General features: G+C 48.9%; 1 protein-coding gene across 5 annotated transcripts in view; it reads right to left on the reverse strand.

Annotated features, from left to right (window-relative positions):
- The window catches only part of CAMKK1 (calcium/calmodulin dependent protein kinase kinase 1), a 97,417-nt gene that overhangs the window by 48,917 nt on the left and 23,782 nt on the right, over window positions 1–24,718 (reverse strand). For 3 of the 5 annotated variants that reach the window (XM_084219284.1, XM_084219286.1, XM_084219288.1), the window contains exon 2: window positions 8,532–9,050. In XM_084219284.1, coding sequence (XP_084075410.1) covers window positions 8,532–8,972 — 441 coding nt within the window. In that variant the 5' untranslated portion in view covers window positions 8,973–9,050. Of the gene's footprint in view, window positions 1–8,531; window positions 9,051–12,097; window positions 12,171–22,994; window positions 23,010–24,718 lie in introns of those variants that run through there. The other 2 variants (XM_084219287.1, XM_084219285.1) reach the window with 2 other exon arrangements.

Genomic DNA, 24,718 nt, shown 5'->3' on the forward strand with positions numbered 1-24,718 from the left:
TTCTGCTGTATGAAGATGCTCAGCAAAGAAAAGTCTCTAATGCACTGTAACCAAAACCAAAGGGTCTCCAGGCCTGCCTGCAGCTGGAGCTGACAGCTGTGGGCACAGCTCTGTCACCCACCACCCTGGGCTGCTGTAACACCTTGGATGTGATAAACTGCATTTTGGAGAGCCCCTGGAGTGCCACATCCTTCATTCAGGCTCTTACAACAAACAGTGGTACTGACATGGTATTTGCTAAAATAAATCCCCCCAGAGCAGCTCTGATCTCTGCTGCTGAGGAACCCAGCCCTGAAACCCCAGGGTGGGGATGTGCTGATGGGGTGCTCAGCTCCTCCCAGACCAGGGGTGGCCAAGGGGAAAACAGGGTGGATCAGAAGATCAACAAAGCCAGCTGGTGTTGAAGCCACTCTTCCTTTGGAGCTGCACACCTTGCTGCAGAGCCAGGCTTGGGCAGAGCTGGAGCTCCTGCTGGCACCTCTGCAGTGCTGGCACCAGGCACAGCGGCTGCAGTGGAGTTTGCCTTGTCCTCACTGAGCACTGAGCTGCATTGCAGGGCAGGGAAGAGCCCCAGCTTGGAGGGGTGAGGAAAAGGAGGAGTTTCCAACGCCAGGACACGGTGTGGGCTGAGCCTCAGATGGGATGCACTTCCCAAGCCAGCGTTTTTGAACATTTCTCCCCAAAACTGTCAGGCACAAAAGCAGGCTGGAGATTCCCAGCAAGCCTCTGCACTTCTTTGGGAACAAAGCTGATATAAAACATGCAGACAGGTAGATCAGCCTTCCCATAAACCTCAAAATAGCCCTGCCATCTACAGAAGCAGCACCACGACACAAAAGCAGTGCCAGATGCCTTCAGTCCATTTGTAAGAACAGGGGTGTGAGAGTCCCTGCCCCAGCAGCATTCCCACCAACAGCAACACTCCTCTGCCTCTCAGGACCAGCACAGGTGTGGGAGATGAAAATTTTGACTCTCCTCCATCACCAACCAGAAAACATTCCTAAGGCTCCTGACTCAAGAGATCATCACAATAAAAGGAATGGGGACTGCAGACTTTTTTCCCCTCATGGTTTGTCAGGAATACAGGGAGTGGTTTAAATCTTGATCTTGTTGCCAGGGAAGGAAGTTTTTTCCAGCTCCCTGACAGGGAAGAGCAGCCATCTGTGAGTAATGGGGCCATAGAAGTGTATTAACTCTGCTGCTTGCAAAGCACATATCTTTCCAAAGGTAAAAACCAATCCATCAGAACCAGGAGCACCAGGAGAGGAGAAAGCATGACCCAGCAAAAGCCAAGATGCAAGGCATGAGGGGCCTGAAAGGATGTCCCTCCCCAAAGGAGGGGGCAGCATGCAGGAACCCAGGGTAAGGACAGGAGGAGGACAAATTCCTCTGCAACACTGTGCCAGCAGATCCATTCCCAGTGTGAGGCTGGGGTGATTTTCACAAATTCAGCAGCACCACTTTTCTGATGATGCCTCCTGTCCTGGTTTCTCTGTGCTCAGCTTTGTACCCCTCACCTGTGAAAACTGCAGTGCTGCAGAGGGTGAAACTCCCACTGGAGCAGCTGGGACAGGCAGGAAAAGGGACCATTCCTCCAAGAAAGCCTCCAACCACCTCACATCTCCTGCTCTTCAAACCAGGTCTTGCCAGGAGGCCTCCTCCTGAGCAGGGATCACTTGCAGGAGCAGATGAAGCCTTTCACACACAGCCCTCAGCTCTTTGCTCTGCACTCAGGATCTTGTTTCAAGCCAAGATGGCATTTCTAAAGCACCAAATGCTGCTGCTTCTTGCTCACAGACTGCCAAGGAAGCCATGGTGGCATTTTTTCCTCCTTCTAGAAGGAGAAGAATCCTTTGTATGGGTTGCAGTCTGTCCATTCATCCATTCATCCATCCATCGTCATCCATCCATCCATCATCCATCCATCCATCCATCCATCCATCCATCATCCATCCATCATCCATGATCTATCCAGCATCCATCCATCCATCATCCATCCCTCCATCATCCATCCATCCATCATCCATGATCCATCCAGCATCCATCCATCCATCCATCATCCATCCATCCATCCATCCATCCATCCATCATCCATCCCTCCATCCATCATCCATCCATCCATCCATCATCCATCCCTCCATCCATCATCCATCCATCCATCCATCCCTCCATCCCTCCATCATCCATCCCTCCATCCATCATCCATCCATCCATCCATCCATCATCCATCCATCATCCATCCATCATTCATCCATCATCCCTCCATCCATCATCCATCCATCCCTCCATCTATTCATCCATCCCCATCCATCCATCCATCATCCATCCATCATCCATCCATCCATCCATCCATCCATCCATCCATCCATCCATCCATCCATCCATCCATCCATCCATCCCTCCATCCATCCCTCCATCCATCCCTCCATCCCTCCTCACAAAGCAGGAGCAGGGACTGTGCCTTATCCCTGTGCCACCAATTCCTTTGGCTCTGACCTCCCACCACCTCTCCTACCTCTGGCCACAAATCCCCATCCTTATCCCCACCTGACTGATCACCTGAAGCATCTCCCTGGTGCTTCACTGCTGCTAGATGGAGCTTGTGACACCAGCACCCCCATTTTTGGGGACAGTTTTTTGAAAGGGGTGGATAAACACTGGGAGGGAACACCCAGAAAGTTCCAAGGGAAAGGCAGTGACCAGATGTGCAGCACAGCCCCCCAGAGTTCACCCCTTGGAAGGTCCTTCACTCTTAAAAAAATCACTGAAATTTTTCACAGAACTTTTTTAACCCAAATGCAATGCAAGAATTTTGGATTATGCAAACAAAAGAAATGATAAATTCCTCTACTTTCTTTAAAGGAACAAATAAATAATTTGGTTTTCCTTTCAATGTACCCTGAACTTAGTGCATAACAAATAGGTGACACTCACTGTCACCACCTGGCCCACACCCCCAGTGCTCTCCACTCAGGTAATTCCTGGTGGGAAGCACCATCACCTCAGCTTCTGCAGGGCTTCCAGCACTTTAGCTGCACACAGCAAAAATCAAACCAGATTATAGGTGCTTTCTATGTTTTTTTCCTCTTGCTGAAAAGACCATAATTCACTGCTGAAGTGACTCCTGCCACGTGTTGCTGCATTCTGGAAGGGTTGTTATTCTGTTATTTGGTTCTCCTGCAGGAAGTGGGATAATTGTCCTATTCCTTTATCAGAGAAAAACACCTATCTCTGGCCAAGTGTTTCTTTAAGATAACATTGTACAATTCTCTTTGATTTCAGCAGGCTGATGTATTTGCAGCTGCTGATAAATACAAATAGAGCAGAACTTTAATGAGATCCCTTAGTGAAAAGCTGCCACCAAATTAGACTGAGCCAGTCCAAGTGTGCAATAATTGTTTCACCTTAAAACAACAAGATGCCCTCTGTGTTAACAAGTCCAAGGTATTAGTCAAGAGAGGAAGGGAGGGAAATCAATGCCACAGAAAACAAAAATTGGTCAAAAATCATAAAGCAAAGTGCAGTCCAGGCCCAGTTCCAGAAATCCACTGTGGCCATGGCCACCACTGGGTGACAGAAACCCTGGGAAAATGAGAATGGAGCCTTTGCTGTCCTAGGGGAGATGCATGGATGGGAAGGGAGGACCAGAGATGATTTCCAGAATCAGACATTTCTGAAAACAGACAGCCTACATACACATAATGCAGAATACATATATAATGGAAAATACATATATAATGGAGAATACATATATAATGGAGAATTTTGTCCCCTAAACAAAGCCAAATTCCCCAATCTGAAAAGAATTTTCAGCAATTCAGAGATTGCTTAAAGAGAGGCATGGAAGAAAAATTTGGAGGTACACCTTAAAGAGAGGCATGGAAGAAAAATGAGGAAACACTGGTTTAAACTCATCCTGCCTAGAAGGGGAAGCGAAGGCAGTTCTGAAAACAGGCAAAAATGAAAATAAAAGCCAGAAAGTGAGAATTGAGGGCAGCAATGAGTTCAAATTAGAAAGTTGTTCAGGGACAGAGAAGGATAGACAGGAAGCCCAGAGCTCGTGGTGGTAAGAAAATAAACAGATTTTGAAACAACATCCAAAAAGAAGTGCAGAAATAAAGCCCAGCCCTGCTGCAGTGCCCTGGCCATGGCTGGGCAGAGCTCAGCACTGGGCTCACCCACCTGAGGCCCCAGAGCTGATGCAGGAGCCTGGGACTGGTGGGACCAGGGCAGACCCTCCCAGCCCCCCTCCAGCTGCAGCTCTGGGCTTTCTCCTCCTCTCAAACCTCACCCTCAGACAAGTTGGAAATGCAACTTTAAATAAAGGTTAATTAATCCCAGGAAAGGAAATTAGCAGTGTGAGGGAGTCTTCTTTGAAGAAATGTTTTCCAAGTGTCTGTAGTCTTTTCAAGAGCTCTGGTTTGAACAGCACAGTGAGGGAAGCTCTCAGCCCATGCTGAGCAGGAGCTCAGCTCCTGCCTCTGCCCTGGTCCCACCTGAGTTCCCCTTTGTGCACAGCAAGGAAATCACTTTGGGAGGAAAACCAGGCCCTGGAGGGGTGTGAGACCTGGCACTGCCTCGGCTCTTGGCACCAGCTGCTCCAAAGCAGTTGGCCAAACAAGCAGGGGGCTATGAGAAAGATGAGAAAAAACAAGGAAAGAAAGGACAAAGAAGTGATTTATTTTCCAGCCTCTGGAGTGAGCCATGGACAAACCAGCATAGGAAAATTCCCTTTGTCAGCTCATTCTCCTCCCTGCATCTGCAGGCCAGGAGCATCTCCAGGGAGGGAGAAGGCACTGGCCTGACTCATCCTCTCCAGTGCTGGTGCAGCACACACAGCTGCAGGGACACCTGGAATGGTCTCTTACATCCCAGGGGGTGGAGAGACAACGTGGACACCAGGGCAGGGGGATCTGGGATTCAGGGAGAGGAAGGGAACATGTGAAAGGGAAAGGAAATGCAACTGGAAGAGACTGCAGAAGAGACTGTATAAAGCAATTAACTGTGCTGGCAGGTCTGGAAAAAGCCTGAAAAAAAGACATATTTTATTCTTTTCCTAGCCACACTTCAAGTTAGATTTTCTTGGCTAACTAAAAAATTGCTTTAAAATAGCAGAATAGAAAAAAAAACATAACACCAACAAACCAAACCCAGCAGCACTGCACTTTCAAACACCTCATTCCAACACACAGCACCTCTCCCCTTTCACAGATCCAAGACCTGCTGTTACAGATGGGACAAGCTCTGTCAGTCACACAGGGACAAGATTTCAGAGTCTTTCCCTGCTACATACAAACACCAGGGCATCATCTGGGCAGCAAGGCAGAAGCTGCTTTTAGCAGCCTCTGGAAAATCCTCTCCTCTTGCCTTGCTGGCAGCACGGAGCAGGAGCCAGGAATGTCACATCAACAGAGACAAAGTGGGCTTAAACTCTGGGGCTTGTGCCTCAGCTCTGCAGCTTTATGTACCCTTAATAGCTTCAGCTTAATCACTTCTGTGCCACAGCTAAGGGCAGAGCCATCCCCTTGTCAGAGCAGAGCACTGATAGGCAGCAAGGCAGCAGAAACCCCATCAGGCACTCCTGCCAGGGAAGGCAGCACTGAGAGAACCTTCCAGGCCATGGGCTATGGATAATCTAAGAAAGGAGGGGAACAAACAGGCAGCTTTTAAAATTACAGCTCAATTTTTGATAGAGAAATGACAGATCAGGGTAATTAGGAACACAGTAGTGCTGTTGGGAGAGCAGAACATGTTACTTCTCTTGCAGAGCTAAAACTGCAGACCCAGACTTGTCAGCAGTGGCTGCAGGACACCAGGACACCTCTTTGTCCAAGGGCAGTTGGCTAATTGGTGTCTCTGGGAATAATCTTTGTGCAAGACAAGGAGCCCCAGCCCTGCTGCAGCCCTGCCACCTGCCTAAATAACAAATCCAAAGCTGTGCTCAGAAGGCAGGCGTCTGTGGAATGGTCCCAGTGACAGGACAGCCCCAGCTCACTGCCTACTGCTGCCACTTGATAAATCCTCCCTCAGCTTCAGCTCTTGTACCTCTTGATCCCTGAACAGAAGTCTTCCTCCCAGCCTGTGAACAAATATTAAAGCAGCATTAAAAAGCTCAGCAGTGTCTCTCTGAGAGAACACAACGTTCTTCCATAGTTCATCAGTGAGGGCAGAGCACTCAGCTCTGCTGCAGCCCCACACTCTCTGCACAGCACATCTCTCCAGATCAGTCCAGGGTACACTGACAGGCAGGCAGGGAGCTGCCATCCTGCTGGAGAGGGAAGCAGGCTCAGGGGAGATGGCTATCAGCACAACAGGAAATTGTGACATGCAGCTGTGCCACCCATCCCTGCTCCTGACTGACAGTGCCTGGACAGGGCTGCTGATAAAGCCTGAGTGCTCCTGAGCTCCAGCTTTGCACAGACTCCAACTGAGCTGGAGCAATGGATGCTGAAAGGCACCAACTGAGGATGCCAGAAACCCACAACAAGGGCAAAGAACCAACTCCCAAATGGCTTTAAGCAGGTGAGAGGCTCTGACTGGAATACAAATGTGCAGCTTGCCCAGAACAAGGAGCCATTTGCAGGCAGGTCAGGGCAGTGCTGGGCCTGCTGACCTGGATCCTGTCAGTGACCCACCAGCCTTGCTACTCTCTGGGGGTCTGCACACCACAGTGACCACCAGACACCCACCATGACTGTATTTCTCATTGCAGGCTGATTTCATCCCCAACAGGACCAAAAGCCTCAGCATGGAGACCCTGGTAACTTTTAGAATCCCCGGCAGAGAACAGAAGACCTGCTGTCTGGTTCTGCCAGGGCTCCCTGCTGTGTGTCTCACAGGACTGGCAGTGCCTCTCACAGTCACAACAGCCCCTTGGCAGCAGCAGTGGTGGCACTGGAGCAGGGTGCACACTCACCTGGCTGTCACACACTGCTCACCACTCAGTGCCCAGCCTCACACCTGACCCTGTATCCAAACATGCATTTTCCTGATCCTTCTGCTCCTTCTGGGGTACAGCTGCTATCCCTGTAAGGTGGGAAGGGCAGCACAGCTCCTGAGAGCACCTCTGTGAGGGCAAGCACCCAGCCCAGGGTGTTCCCAGCTCAGCCAGGCTCCCTTCCCACAGCCCTTCCCCATTAATAGGAGTGATGGCTTCCAACAGGCACAGCTCTGCTGCACCACAGCACTGCTCTCAGTGACATCCAAGGGACCACAAAAAAGGCAGCACTGTGGCAAGAGCTGCTGCAGGAGCACAAGGGCTCCACATCTGCATTTCAAACCGAGCACTGCCCACCCCCAGGCAGTAACCCCTGCTCCTCAGGATGCAGATGCTGTGGAAGAGGATGAATTTGAATTTGCTGATGGGAATGTGCCAGTCACACTTGACTGCAGTTATGTTGAAAGATTTCAGAAAAGCCTCACTCCTGGCACAGTCACAGCACTGCAGGATGGGAGAGCTGGCACTCAAGTCACGTCCTGCTTCCAAGAACTGGCTCCTTTCCCTCCCTGCCTCCCTTACTGAAGCGTATGGCTGCTGTCAGAGGAGCTGCAGCCTCTGCAGTGCACCTTCTGCACGTGTCCTCCTGCCAGCAGGGGATGCACCCCCATCCCACAGCTGATGGGGCTTGCACAGCTGCCCAGAGGACAGAGGCTGAGTTGGTGGGCACCACCATCCTCTCAGATGTGCAAACACCCAATTCTCAAAAGGGAAACACCAAGCCACACAGATGTTTATGTCCAGCTTTCTTGACCCACCCTGGCACAAGTCTCAGCTCCAGTGGTTTGGGTCCCTGTGCTGCTGCAAGCATCCAGGTCATGACAGTGTGCAGTGTGCTCTGAACACCCCCCTGCTCCCTGCCCTCCCCACCACAGCACATCCAGCACTGGGAATTGCAACCATCACCCACTTCCATGCAGACACTCGAGCACTGACAGCACGTCAGGGCAGGTCTGGGACCAGGAGAGCAGCTGCAGAACAGCCACAGCCACCCAGACACCCCTCTGAAGGAGAGCAGGGTCACAGCCTTCCCTTCCCACTGCTGCTACAAATGCTTGAAAGAGAAAAGAAAACCCTGACAGGAGCCAGGCACTTAAGCTCTTTATAAAATCAAATCGTGCCTTCAATTATGGCAGAACACAATAGTAGATACATAATCTCCAGAAGTTTAAATCCATAAATATCATCAGCAAAGCTGCTGTGACTGCTGAATTCCCAAAGGGCACCTCCAGCAGGGACACAAGAGCAAAGTCTCTGAACAACCTGAAAGATTTGCTGTGTGCCACCACCACACAGGGGTCCTGGTCCCTTGGCAAGACTGTCCCAGGCAGCTGAGAGATAAAGGAGCCAAATGTCAGGGCCAGCAGAGCTCTCCCATTCCAAGCTAATACCATCCCTGCTTCCAGGGATTTCCCAACCCCCAGACACAACAGTGCTTTCAGATCTACTGCTCCAGGAGGCTGAAGGCTCCCATTAGCACCTGAGACAGACTGACCTCACCTCAGCACCTGAGCTGTGGGGAGAAGGTGCCTACCTCAGAGTCTGATATGGAGACGCGATGGGACTCTATCGTGGGTCTCCTGATGACACGTGGGGATGGCCCTGTGGCATAAGGACCACAGCCTGCAGTGCTGCTGGAAGCCAAATAACCTCCTGAGGATCTTTCCTGAAGGGACAGCTTCCTACTGGACAGACCAGGTCTGGTTAGAGGTCTCTTGGGAACATGCCTCAAGTGAGCATCTTCTGACTGTTGGGAAGGCAGGAATTCATTCATTGCCACGTCACTGCTGACTCCATTTCTTTGGATGTCCTTTATGTTATCAGAAAAGACTGTGTCATTTTCTTCAGGGTTGTCTTCACCATTCTGGTCACCTCTGTCTGGTACAACAGACACGTCTATGGCTGCCACCCTCTCCACCAGTTCAGTCTGTGTGTCCATGCCTCCATCCAGGACATTTGCTGGAGAGTCCCCCATGGCTGTGTGCAGCTTGTTTGCTCTCAAATGGTCACACAGAGAGCAGTGATGTCAGTGCTCAAAGGCTCCATGAAATACCTGAGAGGAATCACAAACAGAGGTAAACTGAATAAAAATGTGCACTCAACACAAACACAACCAGTCATTTCTGGTTTCTTCCAGCATGCAGGAAAGTGAAGGCAAAACACTGACAGGCTGTAAACAAGGTACAAACACTCAGATTAAGAGGCAAACCCAGGCACTGAGTTAGACAGGAAAGAGATAAAAATGAGATTTTATCTGATGTGCAACAAGTGACACAGCTAAAGAGAACTTCTCCTTCTGAAGCCAGACCTACAGCCAGCCAGAGATTACAATACTGGGAGAAGCATCCCAGCAGCTGAGGGCCAAGGGTCGAACTCTCGACCTCTTGAATTCTTATTTATAGGATACAAGAGCTTCTGGCATGTACAGAAACCCAACAGGCATAACAACAACTCCACAGCCATTTAGGGCTCCCCAGGAGTATCTCTGCTGCCCTGGAGGGCCTTGGAGAGTGTCACAGAACAGCCAAGCCTGCTGGCTTCCACACTGCCATTTGCAACATGGTCAGCAAAAGCAGAATTAAAACCAAATCCGGTTCCAGGGTCGCCCCTGGCCCTACACAGTTGCAGTCTGTGTGCAAACACAAGTTAATCTTGCTGCCCACTATATATATAAAAGCTATAGTGATTTGCAAATCAACAATGCTTAATGATTAAAGCGTGGTGGGAATCAGCTTTTCCTTGGGAAAAGACCTACAGAACACAAAAGTGCAATACAAAGCTAAAACTGCTGCATAAAATCGCTGTTTCCTGGATGCTAATTTCAGTCTCAATTTAAAACACATTTCAGTCTTCCCAGCACAGTGCAGTGCAGGAAATGATCCTCTGCAGCACATGGCTGCCAACACTTAATCACCTCTGAAGATGCAGCACTGCATCATTCCATCCCTGTGCCCAGCTCCTTGACTTCATTCAGAGCATCCCAGCCTGCATCCAGTGAATTCCAGAGTAGGCTTAACCCTGAAATATTGCAACCTGTGGTTCCCTGTATTCAAAGCAGGTTGTGCATGAACACCCTGCAAGCCAGGTGACACTTGCATCTCCATTTCATTTACATGAGGGACAGGGTGGGGTGAGTGAGGCCAAAGAGCCCCATCCAGCATCAGCCTGGGAACACTCACAGCCCTTGCCAAGGAGCACAGGTGGAGCTGGGCTCAAAGTTAAACACACTGCAGGGAGCTCTGCTGCACAGGGATGACCTCCTGAGCCCCCCTTGGCAGCCAAGCTCAAACAACCTTTTATATCAATGAGAAAATTCAGATCTTGATTAAGATCTTGACTGGATCTTTACCCTAGGTCATGTGCCAATCACAGGGAGACAAGCTGGGCACTTGGTGCCACAGAAAGGGAATATCCAAATCTAAGCTATTCCTCTCCACACCCCACTGTTCACCTCCTTTCCCCCCTCCTGTCTTTTCTGCAGGCTTGCCTGAAACTAATTGACAGAAGCGTCACTCACTCAAAACAGTAATGAAATGGTGAGATCAGCTTTAAAAGCTTCTATTAAAACTATATTTAAACATGTCAATCCCAAAGCCCAAATCCCCTCTGGAGGCAGGGTGCAGGCCCTAGGGATGGCTCTCAGCAGCCAGGGAAGGCTTTGGGGCTCAGCCCAGCACACCCTGTGGTCCCACAAACCCAGGGCAAAGCAGCACAAGCCTCCCCTCTGCCAGACCTCCCTGCAGACCAGCAGTGACCCTGCAAAACCAACCTGTGGGGAGCCCACTGAGGATTTGCTGTCTGCAAAATGCTTTGGTGAAGTCAGGAGAGCTGCTGAGCTAAACAAGGAGCAGCAGGTCCAGCCTGCAGTCACCCCAGCTCCTCTGCAGAGGATTTCCCTGCCCTGCAGAGCCTGGGGAGCTGCACATGTCCCAGGGACACATCAGTGGGACATGCCTGCATGCTTGGCTCCAGGAGGAGGTCATTTCCTCAGCCCCAGGGAGGCACAGACAGCCCCCAGCCCTGCCTGCAGGTCAGAGCTGCTCTGCACCAGCCCCATCCCTGCTGTCAGCAGCCCCTGCCAGGCTGGTCCAGCACTGAAATCATTCTGAATGAAGGAAGGCAAGGAGGGAGCAAAAACACTTCCACCATTTAACCCAAAGGATAGGAGGAAACCTTCAGGTCACCCAGTGCTGTTCTTCTGCCCACAGAGAACAAACCCAAGGCCTTTCCTTGATGCAGCTCCAGCCCCTGGACAGTCCCAGCTCACAGCTCCAGCCCCTGGACAGTCCCAGCTCCAGCCCCTGGACAGTCCCAGCTCACAGCTCCAGCCCCTGGACAGTCCCAGCTCACCTCACTCCCAAGCAGCACCAAGAGGAAAATAAATCTGCATCTGAAGCCTGCAGCCCCCACACTTCCTCCCCTCCTCCTGCCACCAGGTTTTTCCCCTCGGTGGGAGCAAGGGGAAGGAAGAATCTGCCCATGTTGCTGTGTGGATGGGTGTGAAAGCCCCCACACCACCCACCTGGAGTGAACATTTGTGAGTCTCCTGCTGCCAGGAGCTCTGGGAAGAGCAGCCCAGCAAACAGTGATGCTTGTGTCAGCCACCTGAGCAGCTCCCCAGCACCCACACCAGGCACACAGGGGGTCTCCCCCTCAAAAGGTGAAGCAAACTTGCTCAGTTCTAACCCACAGCACAGGCTGCAAAATAAATCCTCAGCTAACTGAAAAGTGAACTAGATAAACTGGAGATAAACCCCATAAATCAGTTCATCCCATCAAAACAAACAGAGCCATACACTGCTGAAACAAATAGCACAGTGCTGCTAAAAGCAGGCTAAAAAATCCAGCAAGACTTTAAATAAAATAATTGCTCATCTGTAGAGCTGGGCTTTGTTTCAAGTTCTGCTGTTTTGAAGGATTCCTTTTCACTGATAAATCCTCCAAAACTGTATTGGAAAGCAAAGATTTCTGAATAAGCAAATCAGTTATGTGCAGCCCAGCCTCACTGTGCATAAACTCAGTACAAAAAGCAGCTATTAATTTCTGCAAGGCTAAATCAATGGTGGATTTGCAGATTTTCAGGCTGTGGCACAACCATACCTTGCTGTGATGGGAAATCCCAGCAAAACAGAAATTCTGCCTCCACCATCTCCCAGCTCCTGCACGGCTTTGCTGTCCCTGCTGATCCCCCACAACACTGAACACCTGCTGTAGAGCAGAGGAAAATGCTGCAAACAAGCTTCTATGAGCAAAATTAATTTACTTACAGCTATCTTATATACCATTTCTCCCTGCAGCTATTCCTCTGCTGCAGGCAGATTGCCACTTCCAACCATGATTTTCACAATATATTTATCAAATGGCTGCATATGTTTCCCAGGCTGGCACTGAGCAGAGAATGGTACAAAAAACCCTTCTGAAAGGAATATGATCCCAGGGAAAACCTCTCTGTATTTTATGTGGGAGTGGGAGATGAGCAGATGCAATTCATTTTACTGCTCAATAAAGTATTCCAAAGCATTGTTTGAAAAATAAAAAAATGTAAATCTGGTTTACTGCCTGGTTCATCCTCTTGGCTAACTAGAAATGTTCCTGTCAGAAAGGATGGGGAGGGTAAAAGGCCCTGAGCCACAGCAAACCCAGCTTCATTGCCCAGATTTGCTAGAGACTGCAGAAAAGTGACTTTATGGCTTTGTTGCAATTCCAGGTTAAGAGGAATGCTGCTGCCTCTCCTTTGTGACCCTGGGAACACACCTGCCCTGAGCTGAGGCCATTGCAGGAAAAGAATTCCAGGGAATAATCACTGTAATAAGCATTGCACAGAGAGGGCTCAGGCAGATTCTGCTGCTGCTCAGTCAGAGGCTGCATCCCCATCAGGGATGGCACCCTGAGCCCTCCCTGCAGGCACATCCTCAGCTGCTCCTGAACACACAGCACCCACAGGCACAGAGAGCTCCCAAAGAGCACAGCAGCTTCACTCAGGGCTTTACTCTGCACCAGCAGGGGCAGGGATCAGGCCAGGCTCTCCAGTCAGGGCAGTGATCCCTGCCCCAGGACTGGCTGCCTGCAGAGGGGATGTCACAGAATTCACACAGAATTCATAGAATGACCAGGTTGGAAGAGACTTTCAAGATCATCGAGTCCAATCCAGCCCCAACACCTCACCTAAACCCTGGCACCCAGTGCCACATCCAGGCTTTGTCAAACACACCCAGGGATGGTGACTCCACCACCTCCCTGGGCAGCCATTCCAATATTTTATCACCCTTTCTGTAAAAAAAAAAACCTTTTCCTAACATCCAACCTATAATTCCCTTGGTGCAGCTTAGACTGTCATCCCCATCACCAGCACCCATCAGCCCAGGTGGGACCCCAGGAATCCCCTCCTGCCTGGGGCAGAGCTGGCAGCACACCCAGCCCTGTCCTGTGTGTGTTCTTCAGACATTCCCCCAGCAGCACAGCCACCATGAGGAATCCACTCTGATTTCTGCCAGCAGAAACTCCCTGTAAGGAGAGCAGCAGCACGTCCTGGGCTGGGCTGCCAGGCCCTGGACAGCTCCTCCAGTGACATTTTAGAAACAACAGGTCAGCAAGTCCCTTCCAGAGCCAAAGCTGTCTCCTCACACCAAGCAACACAGATTAGGAGTGTTTCCATCCTGGAGTGTAGCTATGATATTTTATGAAAAATCCTTTCCTTAAGATTTTTCCTCCTGAGAAGCTGAGAGGCTTCAAGAACAAAATGCAAACAGTGATTGTCTGCTGCTGTGGGATGCAGCAGGTGGATCTGGGATTGGTCTCATGTGGCTGTTTCTAATTAATGGCCAAGCACAGTCCAGCTGTCTCAGACTGTCTCAGCCATTCCTTTTCATTCCTTTGGAATTTTTATGCTTTTCCATAATTCCATTTATTTCCATAAGATGTAATGGCAATGGAGAGTATAGGTTGGGTTGGAAGGAAGAATTAAGCCAGGTATTGGTCTCCCTGTTAATACTGAATTTTCAAAAATATCTGATAGGTGTTTGAGCACCAGAATGTCAGGAAAAAAACAATACAGTACCAAGACTTAGTTTTGTGTTTTATATATTTACACCATAAATCTTGAATGTGAACATCCACAAGCCTTAGCTTAGCTAAGCCTTCTGATGAAATTCTTTCTTCTGTTCTTTTAGTATAGTTTTTAATATAATATATATAATAAAATAATAAATCAAGCCTTCTGAAACACAGAGTCAAGATTCTCATCTCTTCCCTCATCCTGTGATCACCCTCCCACTGGAGTGTCTCCTGTGCTCCCAGTTCTGCAGGATTTCCCCAAGCACTGCTCCCCTGGCACGAGGGAGATAATTCCACACCCCCCACCTTGACCCCATCAACCTTTCATACACGTGGGAGGCACTTGCCCCAAGCCCACTCCAATACCTTTGCTCTGGAGAAGTTTGAGGGGAACCTGGATCCCAGAGCCATGCCCTGGAGCAACATCTGAGCTGCCACAAACCCCACCAGCAGCTGGCAACATGTGGAACAGCAGATCCAGTGCCCCAGCCATTTGTGGGGCTCACTGCTGTGGTGGGAGAGCAGCCAGAGGGCTCATTTTCCCTGCAGAATTATTAAATTAAATTCAGAGCACACACTGCAGCTCTGCCCACCCCTGGCACGCCAAGCAGGGCACCCCAGGGTGAGATTGCCTCTGCCCACCTCCACTCCCACTGCTGCTGCCAGGAATCAAGCCTTGGAGAAGTTCCTTGGCATCTGTGACCACCAGTTTCAGCCCAAAACAAGAGGCAGAGGACAATAAGAAGCTGCAGCTCTGTGAAGCTGAAATGAAGCAAATCCCTGCAGTCTTGGCAGAGATAATGAAGGCAGGTGTACACTGCTCATTTGGACTGTGTCCTCCCTGGGAAGGGGCAGTAATCACTTTGGGCACTAATTTCTGACCAGAAGACATTAACACAACCTAAATGATAAATAAGAACATACTGTTGGTGCTTTTTGCACACACCCCATATGTTTGCTTTGTCCTAGGGCTCACAGGGCTCTTGTTTCAGGGCACAGACAAGCACATCTTGCTGAGAAATCACTCAATCCTGCTGTAATCATGCAGCCCCTCTTCTCTGCACAGCTCTTGGCAGTGAGCCTGGCTGTTGTGCCACAGCTGGAAATCAGATCTGAAGCAAGGTGCTTTGATGACTTGTGTGAAGCTCCTCACACAGCTTTAACAGGGAATGAGAAAGAACAGCAGCTTTTGCAATTCAAGCACTGGGTGAGAAATCTGAAAAGCAACTTCAGAGCTCTGCTCCTGCCAGGCTTCCTAAATGACAACAAACATCTCCAGGCCACAGTCTGGAAAATGCAGCAAATTCCACCTCCTCCTCATCAGTCCTGTTCAAGGCAGGGTGCCTTCCAGAGGGGTTCTGGGGCCACTTCTGCCCCTGAGCTACAGACAACAAGGTGCACAACTCTGTGCTTGTCCTGCTCTCCTCTCTGCTCCCTGAGAGGCCCCATCTGAAGGCAGAATCTGGGGTTTTGATCTGATAAAGGACTGAGGCTTTCATGGCCCTGCATGTAAAGTGTAGAGGCACACGTGGGACACAGGCTGAGCTCAGCAGTGACCTCCTGATGTTTCATGTAAAAAACAGAAGCTACACACCATGAAGGCCATGTAACTACCTTTCAGAGCAATTAATACCATATTTAAAATAAGTTTTGAAACTAGCCAGGATGCCGAACCAAGACCTGCAGTCTACCACCCTACAATTCAAGAGATAACAATCACCTTGTGCACAGTCCTGAGCCTGGAAAGTTTTACAAAAGATTTCCCAACTACATTATATTTCATCCCTCCATGTTCTAATTATATGGTTAAATACATTTGCATAATCAGATGCAATTACACTAATTGCATATATAAGCAATAATCAACCAAAAATTGCTCTGAAGAAAAAAGTTTCTACTTAAGGAAATTTCTGTCACAAGAAAACACTGAGGAATGCCAAGTCTATCTAAGTGAGAGTGATATTAACATTAAACACTCCAGATAATGCAGGTGAAACAGGAGCCCTGCCAGAGCATTATCTGAGTGCAGCTCTGTTGGCACATTTTAACCATGTCTTTGGTGGGGGCAACACCAGAGAACTGAAGAGGAGTTGTGCTCCTTTGTACTCAAGCCCTGACTACAAATGACTTTGGCAGGACAGGTTTGGCTGCTGTGTTTTATTGTGTTTCATAGCAGAGGTTCAGTGAGCCTTGTGGGCATCAGCTCCTGCTGCTGGGCTGTATTCACTTCTGCTTTAATCTCTTAAAGCTGTTTATCAGTGTACGAGCATCAGAGCAGCTTTTATTTTGCAAATTACGGCTGGGAAAGCACGAGGAGCAGGCAGTGAGAGGCACTCAGCCCACATATCCCACAGTTTTTGCTTTCAGGGATGCCAGGTGCTGTGACTCACCGTGCCTGCAGCAGCCCAAAGTGACCACAGACCAGCACATCCCAGCACACACCTCCACGCTGACTCTGGTGACAGCCTGAGCTCAGACTGTAACACATCCCATTTGTCCTTGTGACAAGGGACACAAAAGCCCTGTGGGGAAGGAGCCTGGCCACCGTGCCAGCCTGATCCCAGCTCCTGACAGGGTGGCAGTGAGGGATGGGAGGATGGAGGAGGCTGGTGGGGGCAGAGAGCCCACCTCCAGTCCTGCTGTGTGACCACCAGCCTAACTGGGTGCTCTGCCCACTTCCAAGTGACCCTAGGGACAGCACTGGGAAGGATTTTGGCATGTTGATATGCACACACAGCCTGGACAACATGGGCAAAAACCCATTCCTAAAGCTGCTCTCAGCCAACACCAACTCAGACCTCAGAGCCTGCCTACCCCAACCCCCTGTTCCAGTCAGCATCAGGAGTGCAGAAATACCCCAAATGCAACCTGCATGCTGCACAGGGAAAGCTGCTCCCCAGAAACCCCTTGGAAAAGCAGCACCTGTGAGAGTGCTTGGTGCTACAGCTCGAGGTGGGCACAGACAGGAGCAGCTCCCCCAGGAGGGTCAGTGCAGGACCTGTGCCAGGCAGGGAGCAGCTCCTGGGGCTGAGCAGGAGCAGGGGAGAGGAGCAGGAGGAAGAGGAGGAAGAAGAGCCATGGCTTGCTCTCACTTGCTGGGCTGAGAGGCAGTGATTCCCAGGAGAGGAGGCAGCCCTGGCAGGGAGCACAGCTTGCTGGAGGTGGATTTAAACAGCCAGTGAGGGGGTGCTTCAAAAAATAACTGAGAATGTCAGATTATATGAAAGTTGAAAGACTTAGATTATTTGTAAAACACTAACAAGTCAGGCAGTAGCCAAGCTCTGTTGATTAATGAGCAAAACAACTGCCTCAGAAGCAGGGAGGCTTTAATATTTAGGGCCTTCATTGCAATAATGGCTTTCCAAACATCTGTACCATAGCCAGGTAAATGGCAGTTAAAGAAAAAGAAGGTTTTCAGTTGTTCTAAGGGAGAGAGATTGGTCTCAGTTGAGCCATGTTCTGCTGCAATCCATAATGAACCTCAAAATTGCCCCAGAAGATGATACAGACTCGTGTATCACTGTTTGCTGTGATAAACAAATTGAAAATGAAGAAATCAAGAGGACCTGAACAGCCTCTTGGACTGCAAGGGCTAAGTCTAATATTCCACAATGGCCAAATCCCCACTGGTCTCTTGGGGCAGAACCAGGCACCCAAACCAAACCTGTCCCTAAGCCAGTGCAGCCACCAGAGCCCTTGGGTGACTTTGCTGGACAGCAGGAGCAGGGCAGCAGCAAGCAGCCTGTGGAAAGCACCTCTGTGGCACAGAGAGAAAGAAAAGGGAATAGAAGAGAAACAGAACTGAGAGCAGAATTCACAGCAATGAGCTCAAGCACAGATTTGTGTGAACAGCCACAGCACAAGGCACCTGCCCTCTGGTTTTAGTGTAAGGTCTGGTTTTTAAGCCTGGTAAGCCCAGCCTGCAGCAAAGGCTCAGGAGCAGCAGGGAGCCTGCAAGGCAGCTCTCACACTCACCAGCCTGTCACCCTGAGGAACAGAAACCCAGTGCACACAACAGCTGATCTTGTGGGACTTGTGGAGGCATCCTGCCTCCACAGCAGAGCCCATGAGATACACCAGTAATTAAATCAATTAGGGGGGAGGGAAGTTGCACACCTGGAGCTGTACAGACAGGCTGCTGCTCCACAGCAGAGTCTCAGCTCAAGCTGCACATTGGCACCCTGATGCTTCCAGGACATCTCTGCCCTCCTCCCCAGTGTATTCATTTCACCAGCCCATTTCTCAGCTCTCCCCTGCACCCACAGCACCTTCTCTGCTGCCTGCCATGGCTAACTCTGCTCTCCAGGTGCTCACAGAATTCCTCCTGCTGCTCAACACATAAAAATTCAATGGCAGAAAGCAAATCACTGCAGAACAATGCTGGTTATTCAGCCTAATAGCAACACAGTAGGATGTGGGAAAGGACACAAACAGATCATCAACGCAGCAAAAGAATTCAGCATCATACACCTTTGCCAGGCTTAGATCTCACAGCACAGACCAGCAGCGTTTAAACAATTGTTTAAAAAGCATCCACAACGAGCTGAACAAGCCACCAGGCAGAACAAGTTAGCATTTATATGTATCAGGTCTTAGAGGTTTATCTCCCTCCCAGATAAGGAGAAAGCTTTCAGCTGCCTTTGAGAGATCTGGAGGTATTTCAGGGGATATATCAAGTTGCTTAGTTCTGTAAGCCAGCTGCAGTGAAAAGTCTTTTCAGCATTTTAAAAACATTAATTTCCACCTCTTCCAGGATTGCAAATCTACAATAAAAGTGTAAGCACAGAACACTGCAGGCTTTCTTCTTCCCAGCAGTACAAACACGGGTTTGTAGAATAGAGATTTCTATTCAAGGTGATCTTTGCAAAGAGTTTTAAACCAGGGAAATTATCCCAGCACCCATCTCTAAATGTCTCTGGGCTGAAGGGCTCCACCAGCTCTGCCAATCTGCACAGCCCCAGGCAAGGGGCAAAGCACAAAACTGCACAGGGCAAGGCAAAACCAGTGAACTCTGTTTTGTTTGACAAGACAAATGGACTTCAAATTCAGAGCTCCAAGAATCTGTTCTATTTCCACATGGATAACTTCCATCTTCTGATAATCCTCACGTCTCTAGAAACCCCAGGACTTGAAAACATGTCCTCAGATAACCTGCACAGCATCAAAGGCAGCAGAGAGGCTCTGGACAGAGGGAACAGGCTCTGGGGGATGAACAACAGATCCCACAGGAGTCAGAACCAGGTACACCACAACAATTACACACATCCCACACTTGGAAATGCAAAGGGCACCAGGCTTCCCACTTCCTTTGAAGCCTTAAGCTTTAGCCCTTTAAGCCTAAATGCACTTTCAAAGCCCAGAGGTCAGTGACTGGAGATTATCCAGGCAAAGGCTGCTGGGGAGAAAGCTGTTCTTTTAAAGTCACTGCAGTGCTATCCCTGAAATTCAGGCTGGTCACAACTCAGCACTTGCCAGAGTGAAAAGGCTTTACAGCACCAAAGGGCCAACTACAGTTCCCAGGTGCAACTTTAGCTAAAAAATGAACATGAAAAGGCTGAACCCAGGCTGGGTTCCAGGCTGTCCTGGGACACCAAAGCAGGGCTGCTGTTCTTGTGGCTCAGGACAAGGGCTGTGCATTGTACTCTGTTAAAAACAGGTTAGAAACTGTTGTAAAATAGTTGATAATTGTTAAGCATGTACTGTTAGTCTGGATATGGTAAAAGGGGTTCAAAGGGCAGTTATGAGAAATACAGTACCCAAGGTACCACAGCACACCTCAGTAAAGTGCAGCACAAGCCAGCCTGGACAGAGCTGCAATGGGCCTTAAACCTTCATGCAAATGAAGGATCCAAACAGAAACCAATCCAAAAGAACAAAAAACAGGATAAAAAGGGACATCTGACCCAGGGAATGTGTCCCACTCCCCCTGGACCATCAGGGCCATCGCTGCTCCATCCTCTCCATCCTCGAGGGAACGCTCCTGCCCAGCCTGGGCCCCCTGATTTAGGGGTTTATTTTACTATAATAAATGCTGAAATTGCTCCAGTACCGGGAGTCCTGTCCTGTTTTTAACATACTCAACCAGCTGGGCTCTTTCTCAAGTGTTACAAATGATGCAAAGCCACAGGAGCAAGGCAAGTTTCTGCTCACCAGGTCAGCAGGTGCAGGAGCAGAGCAGAGGGTAAATCTGCTGGCAAGGAGGTGAACAGAGAGTTTTTGACCCTGCCTTGCATGCCCCAGGGAGCTGCAGGAGGCACTGCCCCAGCTGCAGGGACAGACAGACAGACACAGCTACTCAGGGCACCTCTCTCTGCACAGTCACCTTCCAGCCTCCCACCTTCCTCCTGTTTACAGCAGGCAAAGCCAAAACTTTGAAAACAAGATTTAGAAGCCATCAACCTCCACCAAATTTCTGGGCTCCTCTCTTCCCTGCCCTGGGCTCCACTGCAGCTGATACCACTTGCAAATAAAACCTCAATTTGGCTGTTTGCTGCTAAAATTTTCAAGGCAGGGGAAAGGCAAACACTGTCTAAGAGGAAAGGGTGATGAGAAAATATGATCTGTGCAGTTTAATATCAAGCAAAGACGTGTGGAAGGATGGGATGTGGTTGACAAATGTAGTTTGAACATTGCTCACAGAGCCTGGCCTGCCCCCTGCCCAGGAAGGGAGCAAAGAAGGAAAGCTCTGAAGTAGCTGATCCCAACAGCTGTATCCCATGTCCTGGAAGAAATCCCTGTGCTACAGGTTGGGGTGTCACTGGCAAAGGAATTGCACTGCTCTGGCTGCTCAGGTATCCTTCTCCAGTTGCTATGGGAAGAAAAATCAAAGAACAAGACTGGTAACAATGTGAAAAAACTAAGTAAAGCATGTGTTTAAAAGCCTTGCTGGCTACCAGCCAGGGTGCTCAGCACCTTCCAGGCTGCATCCCAGAACAATCAGTCTGTGTGCAGCCACTGAGTTTCCCAACACGCTGCTCACCTCTGGGATGGAGATGTTGGCTCCACTCCAGCAAAACACTTAAACACATTCTTGAACTTTAACTGCGCTCTCAGGACATCAGAAGGGATGATCACCCATGTGCCAAAGCGTGAACAACACAGAAAATCACAGCCTAAAACATGTGGAAATGCTCATAGGAGTGTCTGGGGAAATGTGTTTCACATGTGTTTGAGAGAGAGCTGCCCAGTTACTGTGGGAGCCATTCCAGGGCTCCTTTCCCAGGAGGACAGGAGGCCAACAACATTTTCTTCCACATTTCCATTTTCTTAGGCCTGCAGGGCTCTTGTCAAGGCATTATCAGAATAACTCTCATTGCATTAATCCTCTTAGGAGGGGTTTACCTCCATCCATCTTTCTTCCTTTCACCAGTGCACACTGCAACTCAGAGAGCTCTGCATGGTCAGTGAGGAGAGGAGATTCCCTTGGAGGCAACTTTTGAACTATCCTCATCTGGAAGGGCTTTTTGCTCAGTAACAACAGCCAAACACTGACATTATTACTATTACTACTACTACTATTATTATAATCATAATATTATAGTGTATTAGTACCATTCTTTTGCCTTTGGGGCTAGCAACTACAGGTAAATTAGTTAGGTGAATTTAAAAAACATTTTAAAACAGAACCCAAAAACCCCCTTCTTCTGCAATTAAGAGACAGAGCAAACAAGAAAACTTCTTGAGGAAGTGATAGATTCATTCCTCTTGACTTGAATTATCTGAGAGGAACTGTTGATGAAATCCTCCACACCTGTGACCCAGGAGATTTAGCACAGGCAACTATAGAAAACTGAAAACCTCAAGCCTGCGAATTATTCTCTATTACCTGACAAAAGACACCCATAGGAAAACTATTTTTAGCTTTCCTTTCACCAGTTCTGTTTAACAATAAAATCCAATTCTTCAGCTGTTTCTGAAAATCTTGCCTAATACATTTCCACGGTGCCTGTCACCTGCCACGACAGTGCCTACTCACCAAGGGCCAAAACCACATTTACACAGAGCAGTGAGGAAGAGACACTCTTGCTCAGGGTCACCCAGACACCACCTCAGTGGTCAGTGAGAGAATCCCACATTTCTGATTCCTGCTCTCTGCCTATTTCAGGCACCTTTGTTCTCTTCCTATAATGAACACACCTTTGTAAGAACAGACCTATAACAGCACCACATCATCATTCCTGACACAAACCAAAACTGGGCTTGTGCTTTCACACACTGCATCTGATTTCAACACTGGAAGCAGAGATCAGAGTTTAGCCACATCCAGCTTAGCAAAGCCTAAGCCTAAGCCAGCAGCAAAGCCCCAGGTGATGCCCTGTGTGACTCTTCCCCCTTCAGCTGCAGCCCAGCCACAGGGGCCAAGGGAGATGCAGAGATCCCACTGAGCTCAACTGATCCACCAGGAACCCACACTAATCAGGAATTAGATCAGGAATTGCCTGCATTACGACTGTGAGATCAGAGAGGTGAAAGATCAGAAAGAGGAAGAAAAATCCAATAGGTTGGCTTGCTTTATAAAGCTTACAGTGGATTACAAAGGAATTTCCCTAGGCTCTCAGATATGCTATTCACTTGCTTACACATGTGCAGGCTTCTGAAGAATCATAACTCAATTTCATCAATATTTTGGTTATAGAAAAAATATAATTACCTGTAAGTAAAAGTTGAGAACAAGGTTTTATTTGCATAGCAATATTGACTGTTTCAGGGGACAGCTTCCATCTGAGGGTGCTTTTACTCACTGCTGGTGGCACAGGAGTTTGAAAATAGGCTCAGACTTGCACCTACCCACAAAAGGGGCTCACTAGAGTAAGATGAGAACAAAACTTGAGAAGTCTAATCTAAAGGCTGAGCTCACTCTGCCTGACCAGGAAGAAAACAGCAACATTTAAGTTTCACATTGCTGTGGAATTAAGGAAAATCTCCTGGGATACACCATACTCACAAGATAGAGCTGTTTCCTCTTCTGATGAAACATTCCATCAGGTCCTAGATGCTATTAAAAAAAAATTATCAAAAGCAGGAGTGGAAATCTTCAGCTCATCCCCACCCATCCCATTCTGGAAGCACCCAAAAGAGAACCACTTATTCCAAAAGTGACTAAGACATGAGTCATCTGATGAGTAAGCACATTTGCTCTGGAAATCTTATTCAATCCATGACCATCTCCAAGTCATTTCATTACCTAAACCATTTATCCATTTTATGCATTAATGCAGCAGCACTCCAAGGCCAGGAAGAAGCTCTTGTTTCCAACACCAAGGTAATTGCAGCTTATCTTGTCCTGCTATGATAGACAGAGCACAGCCAGGAAACCCTGCAGAGCAAAACCTGCTGGCAAGTCTGCATTACACAGCAATCTGAAAGCCAGCTCTGGAGATGCCTCCAGCCTCAGCCAACACTTGAGTTAAGCTGTACTGGCACCAGCCCCTGTGCAGCTCAGCACCCTGCAAAGGCAAACACGAGCCCTGCTCCTGGCAGCAGGATGCCAGCAGGGCTCACTGCAGGCTGTGCCAGGACGGCAGCCAAAAGCTTTCAACCTCCTCCTGTTGCTCTCCCAAAAGCTCTCACAGGAAGCTGCACAAGCATTAAGTCAAACCACTAATGAGGCTTAAATATCTCTCCATTCTGGAGGAACATGAGCACCTCACAAAGCACATTTGCTCATCTTCACAAACATCCTCTGGGATATGTTCACAGGCAGGGAAGTGTGCTGGGGAGAAGATGTGATCCCCAAGAATCCTTCTTAACAGACCCCAACAGACACCTTGATGCCTTTGAAATGCTGCCTTAAGATCCAACAGGAGATCTGAGGCTGATGTTGCCCTGCCCTCTTCCAAAAATGCTGGTGAGCACATTGGTGAGGTCTGGCCTGTCCTTGGAGGGCACAGCACAGCAGCAGTGATGCACCCAGCAAACAGCCTGGACACCCCCAAAATGATGAGTCTGTTCAGCCTGGTTTACAGCCCCCTACACAGCCTTCCTTTAGGGCTGCTGCTATCTCTGTGTTCCATCAGCACAGCACAAAAAGCACACTTGTAAGTGGAATAACTTCAAAGGACTAATTTGAGGTGTTCCACACCATTCCTCTGACATCACACTATGACCAGTGCCTTGGTATTGCATTTCCACAGCTTTAGGTTTTCTGAATATTTTTCTTTTTCTGAATCACAGGAGAACACAGCCAGGGTTTTCACCTGAATGGGCAGCCCTGTGAGCATCTGCCTTTACATAAACAAGGGTAAAAGAACAGAGATTTCTCACCAGGGGTGAATGTGCAATTTGCCTCTGCTGGACTATATGTTAAAAGTTGCCACCACCCCCCTGCTTCCTCCACGGAGCCAAGGCTGCTCTGCCTTCATTATTCCCTTTGGCACTGAGGAAAGCTTTTCATCCCTTTGCTCTAAATCCAGTGACCACAACTCACAAACTGAGGTCAAATAACAGGACTTAATCCCCTAAACACAGTCAGCCTTGGCTTCACAGCTGCTGTGCTGGTGTGGCTGTGATCTTCCTTGTCTGAAACATTAGACCATGTCTGTCCGTGGCTCCTGACCACCTTTCTACATCCCACGTCCCTCCAAGAACTTCAAGATCACCACAAAATAATCTGCTAAAAGGGAAGATCCCACCTCTGGAAACAGAATGGAAGAAAGCCCACACAACAGG

Source organism: Fringilla coelebs (genome assembly GCF_963513975.1).
Source record: "Fringilla coelebs genome assembly, chromosome: 20".
In the NCBI taxonomy this organism is placed as follows: Eukaryota; Metazoa; Chordata; class Aves; order Passeriformes; family Fringillidae; genus Fringilla; species Fringilla coelebs.